The following is an 18,759-nucleotide window of genomic DNA, read 5'->3' as shown; positions in this document are numbered from 1 at the left end:
GCGTGAGAGCAGTGCATAAATATCGAGACTGTGAAGAATATTCGTCGTGGAGAATCTTTAGCTCGGAGTTGAGGGGGAATATTGATTTAAATTGTGGGCTTCTAGGATTGATATGTATCATCATTACTATCATCATTAATCATTATCATCATAATCATTAGCAATCACTGTTGTTGTTATCATTAGTACTATTAATATCAATTTCATTATCAATTCTATTAACATTATTGGTTTATTATCTTCATTTTATACATGTGTGTGTGTGTGTGTGTGTGTGTGTGTGTGTGCGCGTGTGTGTGTGTTTGTATGTGTGTCCGAGTATGAAATGTGTTAGTTTTCTTCCACGCCAACAGATGGCGCCTCTTTGCACTTAACCAACTTTTTTCCTACATATTGCACCCGTGTCACGTCTACCTGTATCCATCACGCATGTCAAATACCCAATAAGTTCAACATATGACTTCTAAATCGTAATGTGATAAATACTATAGATTTAGCGATACTAACATTGGTCAAATGTACAGTTAGAGTACGTACGGTTTTATGATTCGCCTCAACACCTGACGAAGGTGTTCTTAACGCTCAACTGGTGGTTTGTAACATGGCACTTACGGGCTTATAACGATCGATAGAGCAAAAAACTAATGATATAAGCCGCCAAGCAACTATGGGTTAAAAACTCTGGAAGACGAAACTTATTGGGATCGAATCCTAAGTGGAGCTGACGTCAATATATAAAAAAAAGAAATTCCACTCCATTTATTAATCCAGAACCAACAACGGATTACGTCGTCGCCTGAGATGACAAGGTCGAGACAATACTTGCTACAGGAGGATGTGGTCTTCCTTATCGTCCAATGCTCTTAGAGTCTAAGTTCTTCCTTCCCCCACTGTTGAATTGCTCCAGCAGGACCCACCCGGAGCCAGCAGATACGGTGAAAACCTCTAATCACCTGTTCCCTTCTTATAATCCTATGAAAAAACTAAAAAAAAAGCATAGGTGAGGTTCTATATTACCCCTTTTGAATTGGATTATGTGTAGTTTCACCTGAAATGGAAAGAATTTGGATAAAAAAGATGTATTAAAGAATAATCTAAGAGTAAAGAATGATAGAATCACACACACACACACACACACACACACACACGCCTACTGCCGTAGATAGGTAGGTAGGTAGGTACGCGCGGGTCCGTGTGAGACACTGGGTACGTGACGCCTATCGACACAAAGTGGCGGGCGGAGGAGGAGGGAAGAGGACGAACAACAGCAGCAGCAGTAGCTCCCTCACTACTGACGAAGGAGAGGAGGAGGGGGCAGGGGGTGGGGGTAGCAGTAGTAGGAGTGGTGATGTTTGAATATCGTGGATGTATCTATAGATATCCTTTTTTTTTATATATATATATCCGCACGATAGAGCTATGTTTTGGCCGAGCGTGAGAGCAGTGCATAAATATCGAGACTGTGAAGAATATTCGTCGTGGAGAATCTTTAGCTCGGAGTTGAGGGGGAATATTGATTTAAATTGTGGGCTTCTAGGATTGATCTGTATCATCATTACTATCATCATTAATCATTATCATCATAATCATTAGCAATCACTGTTGTTGTTATCATTAGTACTATTAATATCAATTTCATTATTAATTCTATTAACATTATCGGTTGTATTATCTACATTTTATACATCTGTGTGTGTGTGTGTGTGTGTGTGCGTGTGTGTGTTTGTATGTGTGTCCGAGTATAAAATGTGTTAGTTTTCTTCCACGCCAACAGATGGCGCCTCTTTGCACTTAACCAACTTTTTTCCTAAATATTGCACCCGTGTCAAGTTCCACCTGTGTCCACCACGCTTGTCAAATACTCAATGAGTTCAACATATGACTTTTAAATCGTAGTGTGATAAATACTATAGATTTAGCGATTCTAACATTGGTCAGATGTACAGTTAGAGTCCGTACGGTCTTATGATTCGCCTCAGCACCCGACGAAGGTGTTCGAAACGTTCAACTAGTGGTTTGTAACAAGGCACTTACCGGCCTATAACGATCGATAGAGCAAAAAACTAATGATATAAGCCGCCAAGCAACTATGGGTTAAAAACTCTGGAAGACGAAACTTATTGGGATCGAATCCCAAGTGGAGTTGACGTCAATATATGAAAAAGAGAAATTCCACTCCATTGATTAATCCAGAACCAACGACGGAATACGTCGTCGCCTGAGATGACAAGGTCGAGACAATACTTTCTACAGGAGGATGTGGTCTTCCTTATCGTCCAATGCTCTTAGAGTCTAAGTTCTTCCTTCCCCCGCTGTTGAATTGCTCCAGCAGGACCCACCCGGAGCCAGCAGGTAGGGTGAAAACCTCTAATCACCTGTTCCCTTCTTATGATCCTATGAAAAAACTGAAAAAAAAGCATAGATGAGGTTCTATATTATCCCTTTTGAATTGGATTATGTGTAGTTTCACCTGAAATGGAAAGAATTTGGATAAAAAAGATGTATTAAAGAATAATCTAAGAGTAAAGAATGATAGAATCACACACACACACACACGCCTACTGCCGTAGGGAGGTAGGTAGGTAGGTGCGTGCGGGTCCGTGTGAGACACTGGGTACGTGACGCCTATCGACACAAAGTGGCGGGCGGAGGAGGAGGGAAGAGGACGAACAACAGCAGCAGCAGCAGTAGCTCCCTCACTACTGACGAAGGAGAGGAGGAGGGGGCTGGGGGTGGGGGTAGCAGTAGTAGTAGTGGTGATGTTTGAATATCGTGGATGTATCTATAGATATCCTCTTTTTATATATATATATCCGCACGATAGAGCTATGTTTTGGCCGAGCGTGAGAGCAGTGCATAAATATCGAGACTGTGAAGAATATTCGTCGTGGAGAATCTTTAGCTCGGAGTTGAGGGGGAATATTGATTTAAATTGTGATCTTCTAGGATTGATATGTATCATCATCATCATTGCTATCATCATTAATCATTATCATCATAATCATTAGCAATCACTGTTGTTGTTATCATTAGTACTATTAATATCAATTTCATTATTAATTCTATTAACATTATCGGTTGTATTATCTTCATTTTATACATCTGTGTGTGTGTGTGTGTGTGTGTGCGTGTTTGTATGTGTGTCCGATTATAAAATGTGTTAGTTTTCTTCCACGCCAACAGATGGCGCCTCTTTGCACTTAACCAACTTTTTTCCTACATATTGCACCCGTGTCACGTCTACCTGTATCCATCACGCTTGTCAAATACCCAATAAGTTCAACATATGACTTTTAAATCGTAGTGTGATAAATGCCATAGATTTAGCGATTCTAACATTGGTCAAATGTACAGTTAGAGTCCGTACGGTTTTATGATTCGCCTCAACACCTGACGAAGGTGTTCGAAACGTTCAACTAGTGGTTTGTAACAAAGCACTTACGGGCCTATAATGATCGATAGAGCAAAAAACTAATGATATAAGCCGCAAAGCAACTATGGGTTAAAAACTCTGGAAGACGAAACTTATTGGGATCGAATCCTAAGTGGAGTTGACGTCAATATATGAAAAAAAGAAATTCCACTTCATTTATTAATCCAGAACAAACAACGGATTACGTCGTCGCCTGAGGTGACAAGGTTGAGACAATACTTGCTACAGGAGGATGTGGTCTTCCTTATCGTCCAATGCTCTTAGAGTCTAAGTTGTTCCTTCCCCCACTGTTGAATTGCTCCAGCAGGACCCACCCGGAGCCAGCAGATACGGTGAAAACCTCTAATCACCTGTTCCCTTCTTATAATCCTATGAAAAAACTGGAAAAAAAGCATAGGTGAGGTTCTATATTACCCGTTTTGAACTGGATTATGTGTAGTTTCACCTGACATGGAAAGAATTTGGATAAAAAAAGCGTATTAAAGAATAATCTAAGAGTAAAGAATGATAGAATCACATTGAACCAATGGAGGACGAGATGACGAAGCAGCGAAAGGATAGTCACAAGAATGGAAACTGTGATTGGAGAGAGAGAGAGAGAGAGAGAGAGAGAGAGAGAGAGAGAGAGAGAGAGAGAGAGAGAGAGAGATGACCATGACGGGGTCTATTATCATGCGCCTGGCAGGGGGTCCATGCGCGTCTTGTCATGACAGACGTCCTCCTCCTTTAACGGTTTAACTAATGACGGGTAATTGATGCAAGTCCCCCCAAGGCAGACGGGCGGTTCCCATTGTATGGCATCCTCTGCTTAAGAGCCACCATGACACAGGAATACGTCCTTAGGTCATTTCTTTCCACTGGGTCTCGTGGGCTTTATATAAGGCATTTCATCTCGGGATTCTTCCAGTTATTTCTGTTGAAACGTAGAACCGCCTGCCTTACTGGAGGAGGTAGCGTCAGCCGCCGACGGACGTAATACAATTTGCTGTGCGCATCTCGTGGGATCCACCAGCCTCAGGGGATGCGTAGGGTTGGGTGATGGATCGATCCAATGGGATGGGACGAGGTATTAGGAATGAAGATGATGGGGTGGTTGGGTTGAGAGATGGGGTAGGGGAGGCTGATGGTGTAAGATGGGGTGTGAAGGGGGAAGGGAGAATGGGATCGGGCTAGGGAGGAAGGATGGAGTCTAGATGTATAAGGGGAGAAGAAGTAAAAAGGCTGGACCAGGGTGAGGTGAAGGTAGGTGAAGGGATTGGATGAGGCAAGGTGGAGTTAATGCCTTTTCAGGTGATAGAAAAGGTGGTGACGTAAGGAGTTTATCGAAGAGGTAGGGTTTGAGAAGGATCAGAAAAGGCGTTAAAGAGATGGAGAAAAGTAGATGGATCAGAGAAGGAGTTAAAGGGATTGGGGGGGGGGGGTTAGGAAACGGATCAGAGAAAGAGAACGTGTTGTGCGTAGACAAGGTGGCGTCGTCATGAGATCTGGAGGGTGAAATGAGGCTCAGGTTGCACACTGGTGAAGGTGAGAGTGAGTGAGGTGGAGGAGGGAGGGAGGCAATGTATAGTGTGGGAAGGTCACCCCAGCCACACCAAGCGGGTTTCGTATTGTGTTGGTGTTGTGTGGCAGCCGCCGGGGTGGTGGTCGGCTGTGCTGTGGTGGTCGGCCTTCTGAGGGTGGTTAGTGGTTGTTCCTCTCTCTCTCCTCTCTCTCTCTCTCTCTCTCTCTCTCTCTCTCTCTCTCTCTCTCTCTCTCTCTGTAGGCCGGCTGACTTTAAAGTCGTTTGAATTGCCAAGGCTGGAAGAGAGAGAGAGAGAGAGAGAGAGAGAGAGAGAGAGAGAGAGAGAGAGAGAGAGAGAGAGAGAGGAGGTGCTATTTCATTTTGGAAGGACCGAGTTTCCTTGATAGGGAACAGAATAGACAGTAAAATAGATTCGTGATATTTCAATTCTGTTTTCTCATTTCTTCATTTGTAACTTTTGATCTTTTTCTTTTCTTTTTCTCTGTGACTTTCAGTGAGTTTCGTATTGTTATGCGGATTCGTCCTTTCGTTCATCTCTGCCTCGTTGTCCATCCATTACAAAACCCCTGATGGCCCACCTATTAACCTTCCCCTACGCAGATTTAGTAAGCCTGTGGAGAGATAATGTTAGTTATTTTCACACCTTGCTTAACCCTATCTCTGATTTCGATTTCTCTTGTCTTTGGGCTTGTATTCAAGTTGTCTTGGAGGGTCGAAACGAGACGGTTCCTTGTAGTTAGCTGAGGTATGACGAGGTTGTTCACGAAGCTTGGGAAATATTAGAAGTCTCTGAAAACCAGATCAAAGCAAAAAAGAAAAAACAGTGTTATTGAGTCTTTTCTTAACTCTCACATAAAACGATCATTACGTCCGGAAAATGATCATTAGTAAGCCATTACTTTAGAAGATAATCAAGGAATCATCTTTCCTCTAAATGCTTGTCGCATACTTAATCAGGTAGGGGTCATTAGTGTCCTGTGATTAATCACGTCAACACTCTTAGTGACGTTTACGGAAGGGTCATTAGTACCTTGTGATTTGAGATGTTATCAACCTTAGCGACACGTAGAAGAGTCGTTACCGACTTGTTATTAAAGCCATTAGAATCCCTCTTAGTGGCCATTAGACAAGGGTCGTAATTGACTTGTCGTTAAAGGTAATATAACCCTTGTGGACAGGTTCTTGACTGGTGATAGTCCCTGGGGCAGAGGATTCGATGACGGCATACCGGAATGTCGCATGTCTTCGTTTTCCTTAAAGTTGACGAGACTGGAGACGCGGGATCGAGACCCAGAGAGATGAGGGAGCGAAGGGCGGGACTGGGAAGGTACAGGAAATATAGAAAGGATAGTTTCAAGGCAACAACTGATGGGGGAAAGGAAGAGGAAGATTGGAGAGGAGGAGAGGAAATAGATAATGGGAGGCAGAGACAGGTTAGTAGGCAGGAGAGAGAGAGAGAGAGAGAGAGAGAGAGAGAGAGAGAGAGAGAGAGAGAGAGAGAGAGAGTTGCAGCACCGATCATGACCACCTGATCAGTATGAGTGTTGGCCCAGCGTGTGGTGACGGGAGGAGGACCTGCCGCTCGCTGCCCGCTTACCAAAGCTGCCCCGAACCCTTTAGTGAAAGTACTATAGGCACCTGCCGCTCCTCCTCCTCCTCCTCCTCCTGCAGAAGGAGGATGTTGCGTCAGAGCTCCTGCGGTGCGTAATACGCAATCAGCTTTTTTTTTTCCCCTTCATTTTGTATCGGCAAAGTACGCGATGGGCCAAGGGCTTCTTGTATGATTTACTATATAGGATTACTACTTGTGTGTTACGGGGAAACAGATCTTATATACTCGTGTTACTTTGTTAGAGCATCAGGGAGACTGGTGGCAATGACTACAGCAAAATAGCATAGTGTATGTTATATGATATATGACATACTCAATATATTAGTATACCGGGGGTGGGCAAAGGGATGGGGTTAGCGCCATCTCGGGTGACCAGTGAAAGTTGCTGGGCAAAATGATCATCCATGTTTGTGACGCTTGGTCGTGGCGAACGATGCTGGGATCTGGTTCCCCTGCTTGAGGTCACAAGACTCCTCTCTCTCTCTCTCTCTCTCTCTCTCTCTCTCTCTCTCTCTCTCTCTCTCTCTCTCTCTCTCTCGCAAAGCAGAACATTATCCTTTTCAACGCAGCTCCAAATATATATAACCAAAGAAACGAGGGTAGATATATCAGGGTGGAGATCGCCAAATTGTTTGATACTGAAAAGGAGTCAGTACCATTGAACTACAACACAGAGGATGTACAAGTCATTCACACACACACACACACACACACACACACACACACACACACACGTCTGGGGAGGAAAGTGTCCGAATGGTATGTTTACGAACCTTCAGGCTTGGTCAAGTTCCACCAAGCCTCTCTCCACCCACGGTCACCTACATAAATACGAGTCTCCTGGAAAACATACGACGACGAGGACGTAAAATTACGTGCTTTAACGGGGACATTACGACGCGACGCCCCTGTCACTCTTGCAATAGTTTTTTTTTTATGTGGGGTTTTTCTTTCATGAAAAATTCAGGTGTTTCATGATGGTTGAGTCTGGGTTTCGTTCGTGTGGTTTGTGGTTTCACGCTACGTGCTCAAGTCGAAGCCCATTGGCAGCCGAGGTCACACTTGCGTCATGCGTGCCTCCCATCTCAGTCGTTGCGTCCAGTGTGACCAGCGCGTCGCACGCCCCATCCCGCGTACACACGCTTGCGTGGAGGTCGCGTTGCGAGAGTCCACGATAATGCAAAAGGGAAGTTTTCTCGCCACATTTCAAGGTTATTGGTGAAGGAAGGTCTGTGAACGAGTCGAAGGCAGCCACACAGTTGAACCCTATCTTTAAACGTAGTTCTAAAGAGATAAATCATAATGATAATAAGTTTCACTTCTAGATACTGCGCTGATAGTGTTATCGGAACCATGATCAATGCAGATGCCTCAGCCAGTCTGGGTTTTACAGAAAGACTTGATTCACTGATGAGACGTGAGAGTTTCCTAGACTTCAAGCGATTTGGATCATGTCTGACTCACCTTAAAAAAGAAAGAGGGGAAAACAAAGAACTCTTCAGCTGTTGTGTTAATGATAGTCTTCTCAGGCCTCATTATGACGATCCCCAGGTAATGATGGCCATTAGGGAGAGAGAGAGAGAGAGAGAGAGAGAGAGAGAGAGAGAGAGAGAGAGAGAGAATGTGGCGAAAAAGCGCCAACACGTGAGCGTTGGCGAAGCTGTGGTCCTCCTACTTTCTAATTGCAGGGGAGGGTTGTCCCGGAACCAACACGACCCTCTATGACTAACCACGACGCCGCCCTCACTTGACGACCAGTCCTCGTCCCTGTGATAGAAGAGGCTGTTCTCAATCTCTCCCAGCCAAAGAGAACAGAATCTCATCGATCTAAAGCGATGCTTATTGTCCTTTTGTACCGAACCTCACCTGGATCTCATCGAAACGCCTTGGTAAAGTCTTGGAAACTTTATGATGACTTCAAATGGGGTTTTGTGACAGAATATTTTCGTTCCCATGAGGAAAAAGTAAGACGCGCCTGGCTATGCCGCTGGGAACCATGATGTTGATGCTAGACTGGGTCAACTCTCCCATGTCCCGTATGGCCTCATTCCGTCCCAGCTATGTCCTAAAGTTTCTCCAATACACACGAGTTAATCCCCGCCCTTCCACCATCCCCTTCCGCAGCTTTCCTTATACCATCTCTTACCTCACTCCTGTGTGTGCAGCTCTCGCGGGTAAGGTCTTCTGGTTCCTCCCACGTACCATCTTTTACCAGTCTTCCTCCATTCTCCTCCTTTCTTATTTCCTTGTCTTTCGGAAGTCTGTTCGTGTTTATGCGTCTCGAAAGTCCTCATAAATCTCTCTCTCTCTCTCTCTCTCTCTCTCTCTCTCTGTCTCTCTCTCTCTCTCTCTCTCTCTCTCTCTCTCTCTCTCTCTCTCTCTCTCTCTCTCTCTCTCTCTCTCTCTCCATCACCACTGATAAATCCTTTTTTGAGAGACATTCGTAAAGCAACCCTGATGAATATTTTGGATACAAACCTAACGCAAGAAGACAGACTATATCATCAGACGTACAGTCTTGGTTAAAGAGATGATGTATATAATGTTCTCATTATGTGGGTTTATCTTCTTAATGAGCAAACTGGCTATACGGAACAGTACGACTAATGACAGTAGTTCAACCCTTCCCTCTGTCCTATATAGATAGCAACACCTAACTGCGGACAGCAGAAAATGAGATAATTTGCGTAATTACTGAGAATTAGGACCCAGCATAGCGACAAAATTGAAGGACAAACCGACCAAAAAAGACAGAATTGCTTCTGCCATGTTAAGGTCTGGCGAACCATAAACATGTTTTTCGTATGCGATGTTGTCATTAGACTAACATTGGCTTCAGACTAAGAATCCAGGTGGGTCCGCCTTATTGCCCATGGCTCACTATAATGATGATGATGAGTTCAACCATGCTAACCACTGCTTAATCACCATACTGACCATAGGGTCCATCATACTAACCAGTGCTTGACCATACAGACTGTCTTTATTCTACTATCTATGCTCACTTGGTTTACTTTGAGGTAATTAGGAACTGACTGATTGATAGGATAACAGGAGTTAGTCGTCGTAACTGGACAAGTGAGTGAGGTACTGGGGTCGTGTGGTTAGATGCATGACGACAGAGTCCTCTCCAGCTGAGGCATGACGACGTAATCACTCTATGTTTACATAGGTACCAGTCCCGTTAGGCCCCAGGTGGCTCATGTGATACTAGCCATTTTGCTACCTGGAATTTGGGTTCAGTTTCCTATACTAAGTCGAGTCAGGGGCCCCTCGAGGGTTCTGTATGTGTGTGTGTGTGTGTGTGTGTGTGTGGTAATCTCTCAGGTGAAACGTGTATTTCTTTGTCCTTTTTTGGTCTTGTGTTTATTGAAAGCTTTCTCGGTTAACAGAAAGAAAATATAATGTTGAATATTATTGATGTTGATAACCTTATCATTTCATTGTCCATGCAGGAGATACATTGATGTTTAAGTGGGTTTTTAGACACACACACACACACACACACACACACACACACACACACGTGTGAGGAATCATATAATTTTAAAAGCAATATAAGGCCTTTTCCCCAAATATACTGTTAAGTGATATAATACACATATACACACATACAATGATTTATATACACACGTATATCAGTTGACCAAAAAAATATTTTTTGGGTGTATATTAATCAAATTATAATCCCCATCTCCCTGTTTCTCCAACACAGATCATGATGCTGGCGCTACTGTTGGCGATTGCGTTGGCGGTAGCTGAGGGAGGTCCTCTCCCTCACTCTCCTCTCTTCCACCAATACGAAGACGCCCTGATCAACCACGACCTCCTCAATGACATCCACTCGCCTTACCCAGGGCTAGAGATTCTCCACGACTTGTTCCATGGCAAGGGCCAGCTCTTACTGAGTACCCACCGCGCTGAGCCATCTGATGACGCTGGAGAACATGGGGTGAGGAGTCACGCGGCAGAATACTCGTCCACTCCAGCAGCAGTCAGCCCGCAGGTCTCCCTCCCATCTGACTTCACAGCGGATCAGGAGAGACCAAACGACGAAGAGATGGTGATGAACATCGATACGACGGAGACCCTCATAGAGACCGAGAGATCTGCCGCACAGGGACCTGAACGACGTCAGACGACCACCACACCTTCGTCGGGAGAGGATCATTTGGCTCTCTCCCGTAGGAGGAACCCTGGAGACATACCCCACAGACGGCATAAGCGGTTCATCCTCGGGAACAAGTTGAGGTCTATCGCGGTGCCTCTGAGTGTATTCAACTTCTTAGGGTTCTTACCCGTTCGTGTGCCTGGCTTGCCATACCACAACGACCTTCCCTCCCCAGACTACAGCCACTACGACACCACCTACGAAATATACATCCCCCGCAGGAGACGACGGTTTAGATTCTACGATTAGTGGCGTCGCGTTCGAGTGGTAGTGATTTCTTTGTCGTCTTTGGAGATGATGAACCTCAAGATTGTTAAGTATTGTTTGATAGATGTATTATAACCTGTTCTGTCTTCTGTTATTCAATGGTAGAGTTAAGGCCACTGAGAGTAAAGGTTAGAGGAAAAAGAAAAAGACTTACAAGATGTCTGAGAACATATCCGTTAGACAGCAAACGGACTGTTTATATAGTAGGATCCTGAGGGTTCTTGAAGCAGACAAATCCACATCAAAGACATCCGCTTACAAACCGGATTTCAAGAAACGGAGCTTAAAGCCACTGAAAACAGTACCAATATAGATCTACTTTTTGTGTGATGTGATCTTAAAAGTGTCAGAGAAACAGAAATTTCTCCTCATACCGTTGACGCTAGCCTCTTCAATGAATTCGAGTTAAAAGTGATAAGAAAAAAAACAGTATTACTGTATATGTGCCAAAACAGATGGACACCATTTTGTTGTGGGAGGCTGGATGATCAGTTTCTGAGTCTATCATTCATGTTCGTAACGTTTGGTGCCATAAAAATTTGCAGTGATACAAGTGTGACTAATAACGTCCATTGGATCTTAAGGGGACATCCTCTTACTTTAACCAATATCCAGTCAGAACCAAGAACGTTGTTTTTAGAATATGACTTAGTCTAAGACAGTCCAGTGATGAGGTGTGAGTGATGACCGTGGATGTACACGGTGCATTATATTACCAGCAGCCCGGGGACCAGAAGAAGAGCTAGTGGTGGGACATGGTGGTCCTCAGGTCTCAAGCTGGGTAGGAGGATAGATGGATCCTCCTGTTCCTCCTTCCTCTGTGTGTGTGTTTGAGTGTGGGTGGGTGGGGGAGGACTTCCAGAAAATGGACCTTGTACCAATCCTCACCCTCTGACATACGAGGTCACATAAGGTCAGAATTAAAAGATCAACCTACCTTTCTTCTACCGTTCAAGGATCAGCCATACATCTATCAGGCACCTGGATCTACTCAGGAAGGAGGAGGTCAAACGTTAGTCAGATCCGACAGACCTCAGCTGTGACATGGAGCAGTTTGACTTCATTAACTCAAGACTCAGCAGTCCTCACCAACATCACCCTTCTGAAGAATGACAAATAAGGGTAAACAACACCTTGTCTGGAAAAAAAGATACCTTCTGCATGGCATAAGAAATTATACATCCCTTAGATCCAAGTTGATTCCGGCTGATACCAACAGCAGCTCCGCCTCCTTGGAGAATAGTTGAGACAAGGTTGACCTTGAGGCATGGAGGACAGGCACAGATCTTCAACGTGGTGTGTTTATCCAACCGAAATCGTCTGATTTATACGAGACATTGGTCTTGGAAACAAAATCAAGAAACATGCTGGAATAGTTACCCAGAATACAAGGTAAGTTCTCTGCGATATCTTTCTCGTTTTCTTTTCTTAAGAGTGCATTCCAATGGTAATTTTTTCAGAACTAACTACACAAACACTGATGATATTAAACGCAAGGCATGGACGCCTACTTGATGACCAGCCAAGTACTTGTCATCACGTTCAACAACACAGATACACAGAATCTTTCATGGTGTAGATTAAGGGAGTGATAAATGCCTGTGTGGTGTAGGAAGTAAACACGGAGATGCACATACAAATTCCACAATCAATTTCATGTATCCCAGTCCGGCGTAACTAGACATAACCATCTATGTAAGGGAAGGATTAGGGCATCCAGAACTATACCTGGCTCCAATCTAGAATACAAGGAAATGTCAGTATAGCTAGAATGTGGTACATTTGCCTAAGATCAGTTCTCTTAGATACGCCGAGTCGCTGAATATGCTCTGTAAATGATTCCTGTGTTGTATGTATATATATATATATATATATATATATATATATATATATATATATATATATATATATATATATATATATATATTACTTTTCAAACCCCACAAAAAGTACATCTAAAAGACTCGGATATTACTCCTATACTTTTCTTTCTTTTTTTTATTTCTAGGCTGTAATGTCCAGAAATAATGTCTAAAATCCCTTCCCAGCATTTTGGCATTTTGTCGACAAGATATAAAGAAAAACTTTGACCCAAAAAACCACACGAAAAGACGTCATAACAACAAGATTGTATGTCGCTGACGTCAATATTGCCAAGTGTCAGTAGAGAGTCATTCCTCCTCGTCTGTTGGCATGCGGAAGAGTGCCACACAGATGACAGTATTGACCATATGGGCGGCAGGTGATGTATTGAGGAGGTAGTCTGGGGCCAGTAGTCATGGTGATAGGCAGGGGGGGAGTGTTGTCTATTTGGGTCAGGGAGGTCTACAGTGTGCAAATAATAATGATGAGGTGATCTGTTCATGTATCGCTTCTTCTTCCTCTCTCTCTCTCTCTCTCTCTCTCTCTCTCTCTCTCTCTCTCTCTCTCTCTCTCTCTCTGGTCGTACTGTCATGTTCTAGGGTCGTACCGTGTTGTTCTAGGGTCGTGCCGTTATGTTCTAGGGTCGTACCGTCATGTTCTAGGGTCGTACCGTGTTGTTCTAGGGTCGTACCGTCATGTTCAAGATGTTCATACAGGCAGCGTTACAATCGTAATCACAAAAGACAATAACTTGCCATTTTCCCGCCATCGTGACAACATCACCAATGAACGAGATAGTGTTAGACTCATTCTAGATATGTAATAAAACACTACCAAGCACACATATATATACTTAGGTACACATATACACACACGGGCAAACGCAAGAATACGAATACAGACTGAGAATACAGCCAATTGTAAAGAGAAAAGAACACAATGGCAAAAGCCTACACACACACACACACACGCACACACACACACACACACACACACACACACACACACACACACACGTCAGTTAAGGGGTTGACAAGTTTTCAGATATATTTTTCTTCGTATAACCAGACAATGTGCAGGATTCTCTGAATTTGCCCAATTCAGCTTGAAAGCTACAGCCACTGAAATCTTGCAATCTGTAGGAGCATTTCCAAACCCATAGGCCTTTTGACAGGGCATGGATCAGCCCGGTGCCAACCTACTTCAGTACTGGAGCACCTCCAATAAGGGTAATTATGAGGATTTATTCATGGGAATGGCCTCAATACTCGCTTAGTTTGTACATGACCTGAAAAGCGTCGCTTATTCGTGCGTGCGTGTGTGTGTGTGTGTGTGTGTGTGTGTGTGTGTGGGAAAAGAGAGAGCGTGGGAGGGTGGACAATGGCACGAAGGCAAGAAGATAGGTAGGTAGGGAAGGGAGAAGGAACAGAGGGTGTGAATGGGTAATGGAGGGAAGATATAAATGTGATAATAAGATGCTGAAGGAATACTTCTTCATATAAGTAACCATAAAATAACTCTTCTTTTTTCGTTGTTCTCCATCCTGACCACAGACCAACTGACATATACTTCATTCGTGGGGTTCCGTGTTGGTCACACAGCTCGTGAATTATGAGCAAACGTGTATTTACCCTCCAACACAATAGATCCTCATCAACACCAGTGCGATGATGGTTACTGCCCGAAAGAGGCTCCTCTCCGTTTATAGATACGTCAGCCAGTCGACCCACCTGTAGTAGTAGGAGTAGTAGTAGTAGTAGCAGTAGTAGTAGTAGTAGTAGGAGTAGTAGCAGTAGTAGTAGTAGTAGTAGCAGTAGTAGTAGTAGTAGTAGTAGTAGTGGTAGCAGTAGTAGTAGTAGTAGTGGTAGCAGTAGTAGTAGTAGTAGTAGTAGTAGTAGTGGTAGCAGTAGTAGTAGTAGTAGTGGTAGCAGTAGTAGTAGTAGCAGGAGTAGTAGCAGTAGTAGTAGTAGCAGGAGTAGTAGCTAATGTGATATTGAGGTCGTACCTCATTCATCCAAGCTATCGTGTTCAGCAACGCAGTCTACGCTCGCTCGAGTACTATTCTGGTGAAGTGTTTGCAGAGAGAGAGAGAGAGAGAGAGAGAGAGAGAGAGAGAGAGAGAGTGTGTGTGTGTGTGTGTGTGTGTGTGCCGTGTTTGATTGGCGGGCGACTCCGCCACACAGCACACTGCTGCCGTGGATCGCTTTGTCTGAACGGGGAATTGGGACACACCAGACAAAAGAGAGGCGAATGTCAGGCAGGTCGGCGATGCGTTCAGGGCAAGGCAATACAGGGTTCAGCTGGCGTCACTGTGGGGAATGATTTTCGTCCAATGATGATGATGATGATGATGATGATGATAGTTCATTAATGCGATATGTACATAAGGGAGGATTGCGTTCGGAGTCAGACACATGTGATCTATTCCATGCGAAGTTTTCGACGATGAAGAAGCAGAAGATCTGATGGGTATGATTTATTCAGGCGAAGTTTTCCCCATGATGATGCAGCTCTCTGGCGTCTGATCAGCGTAGGCAAAGTCCTGAAAGGTGAAAAATGGGGCTTAAATTTGCAGAGATTTAAGCAAATCCCTGACACCAACCTCTAAAAAAAAGGGAGGGATCAAGACTGTGTTACAAACTAGGATGGTTGGAGTTGCTTTACTACCCTGCGCACTGTGTGTACTTCTACGTATGTAACATTGCACACACTATGATATCGTATCCTTCCTTCTCCTACACGAGAACAAATGTATAACTTGAATATATATATATATATATATATATATATATATATATATATATATATATATATATATATATATATATATATATATATATAACAATGACCTTTACCTTGACCTTTCCGTCCGTCGTCTCCCCTCCTTTGACCCCTGCCTGTTCCCTCTTTTCCCCTCACCGTCTGAGTGATGGTAATCATTGCTCTATTCATCTCCTCCCCTTCTCTCCAGTCCTTTCTCATTTATTCTCCCTCCTCTCTCCTCCTCCTCCAGTGTTCTCCCTTCGCTCTCTTCCTCCCCGTTACTCCGCATCTCTGCTTCATTCTCTCCTTGCCTCTCTTTTTCTCTGTTCCTCTGGAGAGACGCAATTTATCTTGCTAGTCTCATGTCTATTCAGCCCAGCTCCGCCTTCCCTCCCTCTCTAAATCCTCTCCCCGTCCTCCTCCCCACTGTGGGCCCCCTCCCCAACACGTCCTCTATGACCTGCGTGTCGTCTTAGTTCAACGAAATCATGCGAGAGCTGTGGGGGAGGCCAGAGGTCGGCGGTGCCGAGCGCTGCTGACCCGGTCAAATGAGCCCCTGACGTGAATTGAGACGGTCAGCTGACCGCTCACTCTCGGGTAAACAACGAGAGATTAAAACCACAGATCTTTTGAATTCTTTACTTTTTCTTTCGATATTTATTATTGGCACACACCCCTACTGGTTACGTGGAGGGGTTTAAGTCAGTTGTGAATAAGGGACAATGTCACGAGACGTGGAAGACCTACATCTGTGTCCTCTCCTGTAGTTTGTGGGGAAATATTGCCATAGGAGGGATACATCTCAAGTGCGGCTACTCCTGCGATGTCTCCTAGACGCAGAGGTGATGTTACCCAAAGCGTTTATCAGTGCGATGGGCAAGCAGATGGCTGCACAGATGGTGACGAGGTCCCGTTGGAGGACACTTCACATACGCCATCGGTTAGATTGGTCGGCTGGAGGGACATCTGGACACTGATCCGAGACACACTGGTCACATTACCCGAGAGGAACACCACACAACTGTATTCCCCAACTTCATCCCTGGCGAAGTTGTGAAAGACGAGGTAACAGTGAGGCACGAAAATGTCGCACCCGCATGTGTATACTCGCAGGCCGGGGGTGTAGGATGGGACCACTTCGTTCTTGGGACTGTACCACCGTACCAAGTACTGGTCCAGCTGACCCAGAGTCCTCTCATGGTCCAGACAGTACAAGAAAGCCTCGTCTAGGAAGCCGATCTCGACCGTCGTCCCATTAGCAACGACACCTTGACGGGGAGAACTCCAGTGAAGCACGGAGAGTGAGGTGGTCGTCGTCAGGATAATAACAACCATCACCAATCCACTGAGGTAAAATGTCCTCGAGTCCAACATCCGAAATAGCATCATCGCTCATAAAGAAAACACCAGTTCTCTCTTTCGTAAACTACGAAATAGGTTGCTCTCGCAATTTTTCTGATTTCCTCTCGACGTTTGCGTGGTTCGTGAAGTTTCGGGTGATCCGTTGTCACAATCGCGTTACCGCCAGACAGACAGAGAACGACTGGCGAGCATCGCTCATCATCGCTGCCGCCCAGAAGCAGGAGATCTCGGCACCTGGCTCCTCTGCTGACGTCATCTGCTATCTGGCTCGTGCCTCCGTCCTGAACCTCACACTGTATACGATCCTGATGTGCTTTTTGTTTGGTAAAAGGTGTAAGATCCATGTCCTCACAGTGATCCCAATGATGCTGTCTCCGAGCTCAGGTATCTGGTATTGTTGCACTTTCAGGAGAGAGGCAACATGCAGACTGCCAACGTATTGTCTGATGGTATCTATGTGTCTCTCGCTCTCGCTGATAACAAGATGTAACCATGGGGACGCGCCGAGATGACAACGCGAAAGCCAAAGATTCGCTTTTGACCGTGCTGTATCAATGAGAGGACACACCTTCGTCGAAGAACTACTCATTCCAAAGGAGTATACGTTTCCCTGCTACTAGAAGTAGTGTGTGTGTGTGTGTGTGTGTGTGTGTGTGTGTGTGTGTGTGCGTGAAAAGATTTACGAGTATAGTAAAGCAAAGGATCAACAGTAATCAGTAATATGAGTGACTCCACAGATGTCCCCGCTCTCGTCTCAGGACCCAAATATCGTTCTCATATACGCGAAATGGACGACACGGAATCCAGTATTACAGAGGTGTTCCAATTCGGTCATGAGTGCCAGCTATGCGATGCCAATCTACCGACCAAATGTCTATTAATCAAACCACCCTGAGCACTGATACGACCCTTGAAGGGTCAGGTCAAAGGTCAGACCACCGTATCCGAGAATCGTACCTTCGTGGTCACACACACACACACACACACACACACACACACACACACCCTATACCTGATGTAGACATATACACCTCACCATCGTTCATATGTCTCAGTTACTTGCCATAACAATGGCCCCTCAGGAACGAGGTCAGGTTCGTGAAACATTCAGAAGCAATCATTCTTTTTTTTTTTTTTGGCTGTTGCGACGACGTGAACCATTTTATTCTGGTGTTGGTCACTGGTGGCTCCCCAGTTGCCACTGCCTCTCTTTTTCCTTGGGTCGATCCTAGAGCACCCACTCCTCTCTCTCTCTCTCTCTCTCTCTCTCTCTCTCTCTCTCTCTCTCTCTCTCTCTCTCTCTCTCTCTCTCTCTCTCACTATCGTCCCTCATGAATCAAAACGTCATTTTCGACATGTTTCCCCACCTTTTGATTACTTCTTCCTCACTTCCAGCCACTGGTTGAACAACCTCACACCTTCTTTCACCTTCACCCTTCACATGCCACACGCCTCACCTTCCGACACATTCACCCCGTCGTAGACACCGTCAACCAACCGCCTGCTCACGTAGCTATGTACCCTGTGGCCTCTACCGAGGGGTGGAACTGAGTCCGGCGGCGTCCTTCCAGGTCCCATAAATCATGAGCACCATCTCTGTTCTTCAGCTACACCCACGTAGCCTAATTTTTATATCCTACGCTTTGTGTCTTTTGTAAGTGGGTGAGTGTTGGATCTCTTCGAACTCAAATCGCTACTTGCGAACTGAAATCGCCTTAGGGTATCGCATGAAACTGTCAATATCGTGTCAAAACAAAATCATTAAG

At 44.8% G+C, this 18,759-nt stretch overlaps 2 protein-coding genes across 3 annotated transcripts in view; both read left to right on the top strand.

The window, feature by feature from the left end:
• Positions 1-11,689, top strand: part of LOC139761832 (uncharacterized) — a 40,150-nt gene extending 28,461 nt beyond the window's left edge. For both annotated transcript variants that reach the window (XM_071686360.1, XM_071686361.1), the window contains exon 2: positions 10,283-11,689. In XM_071686360.1, the coding sequence (XP_071542461.1) occupies positions 10,286-10,987 (702 nt within the window). In that variant the 5' untranslated portion in view covers positions 10,283-10,285 and the 3' untranslated portion in view covers positions 10,988-11,689. The remainder of the gene's footprint in view (positions 1-10,282) is intronic.
• LOC139761831 (uncharacterized) overlaps positions 11,015-18,759 on the top strand; it is a 63,878-nt gene continuing 56,133 nt past the window's right edge. The window contains exon 1 of the mRNA XM_071686355.1: positions 11,015-12,397. The gene's annotated coding sequence lies outside the window, so the exon portion shown is untranslated. The remainder of the gene's footprint in view (positions 12,398-18,759) is intronic.

The sequence above is a fragment of the Panulirus ornatus genome, chromosome 42 (genome assembly GCF_036320965.1).
Source record: "Panulirus ornatus isolate Po-2019 chromosome 42, ASM3632096v1, whole genome shotgun sequence".
NCBI classification, from domain to species: Eukaryota; Metazoa; Arthropoda; class Malacostraca; order Decapoda; family Palinuridae; genus Panulirus; species Panulirus ornatus.
The sequence above is the reverse complement of the archived record's forward strand: the minus strand, read 5'-3'. Positions and strand labels throughout refer to the sequence as shown.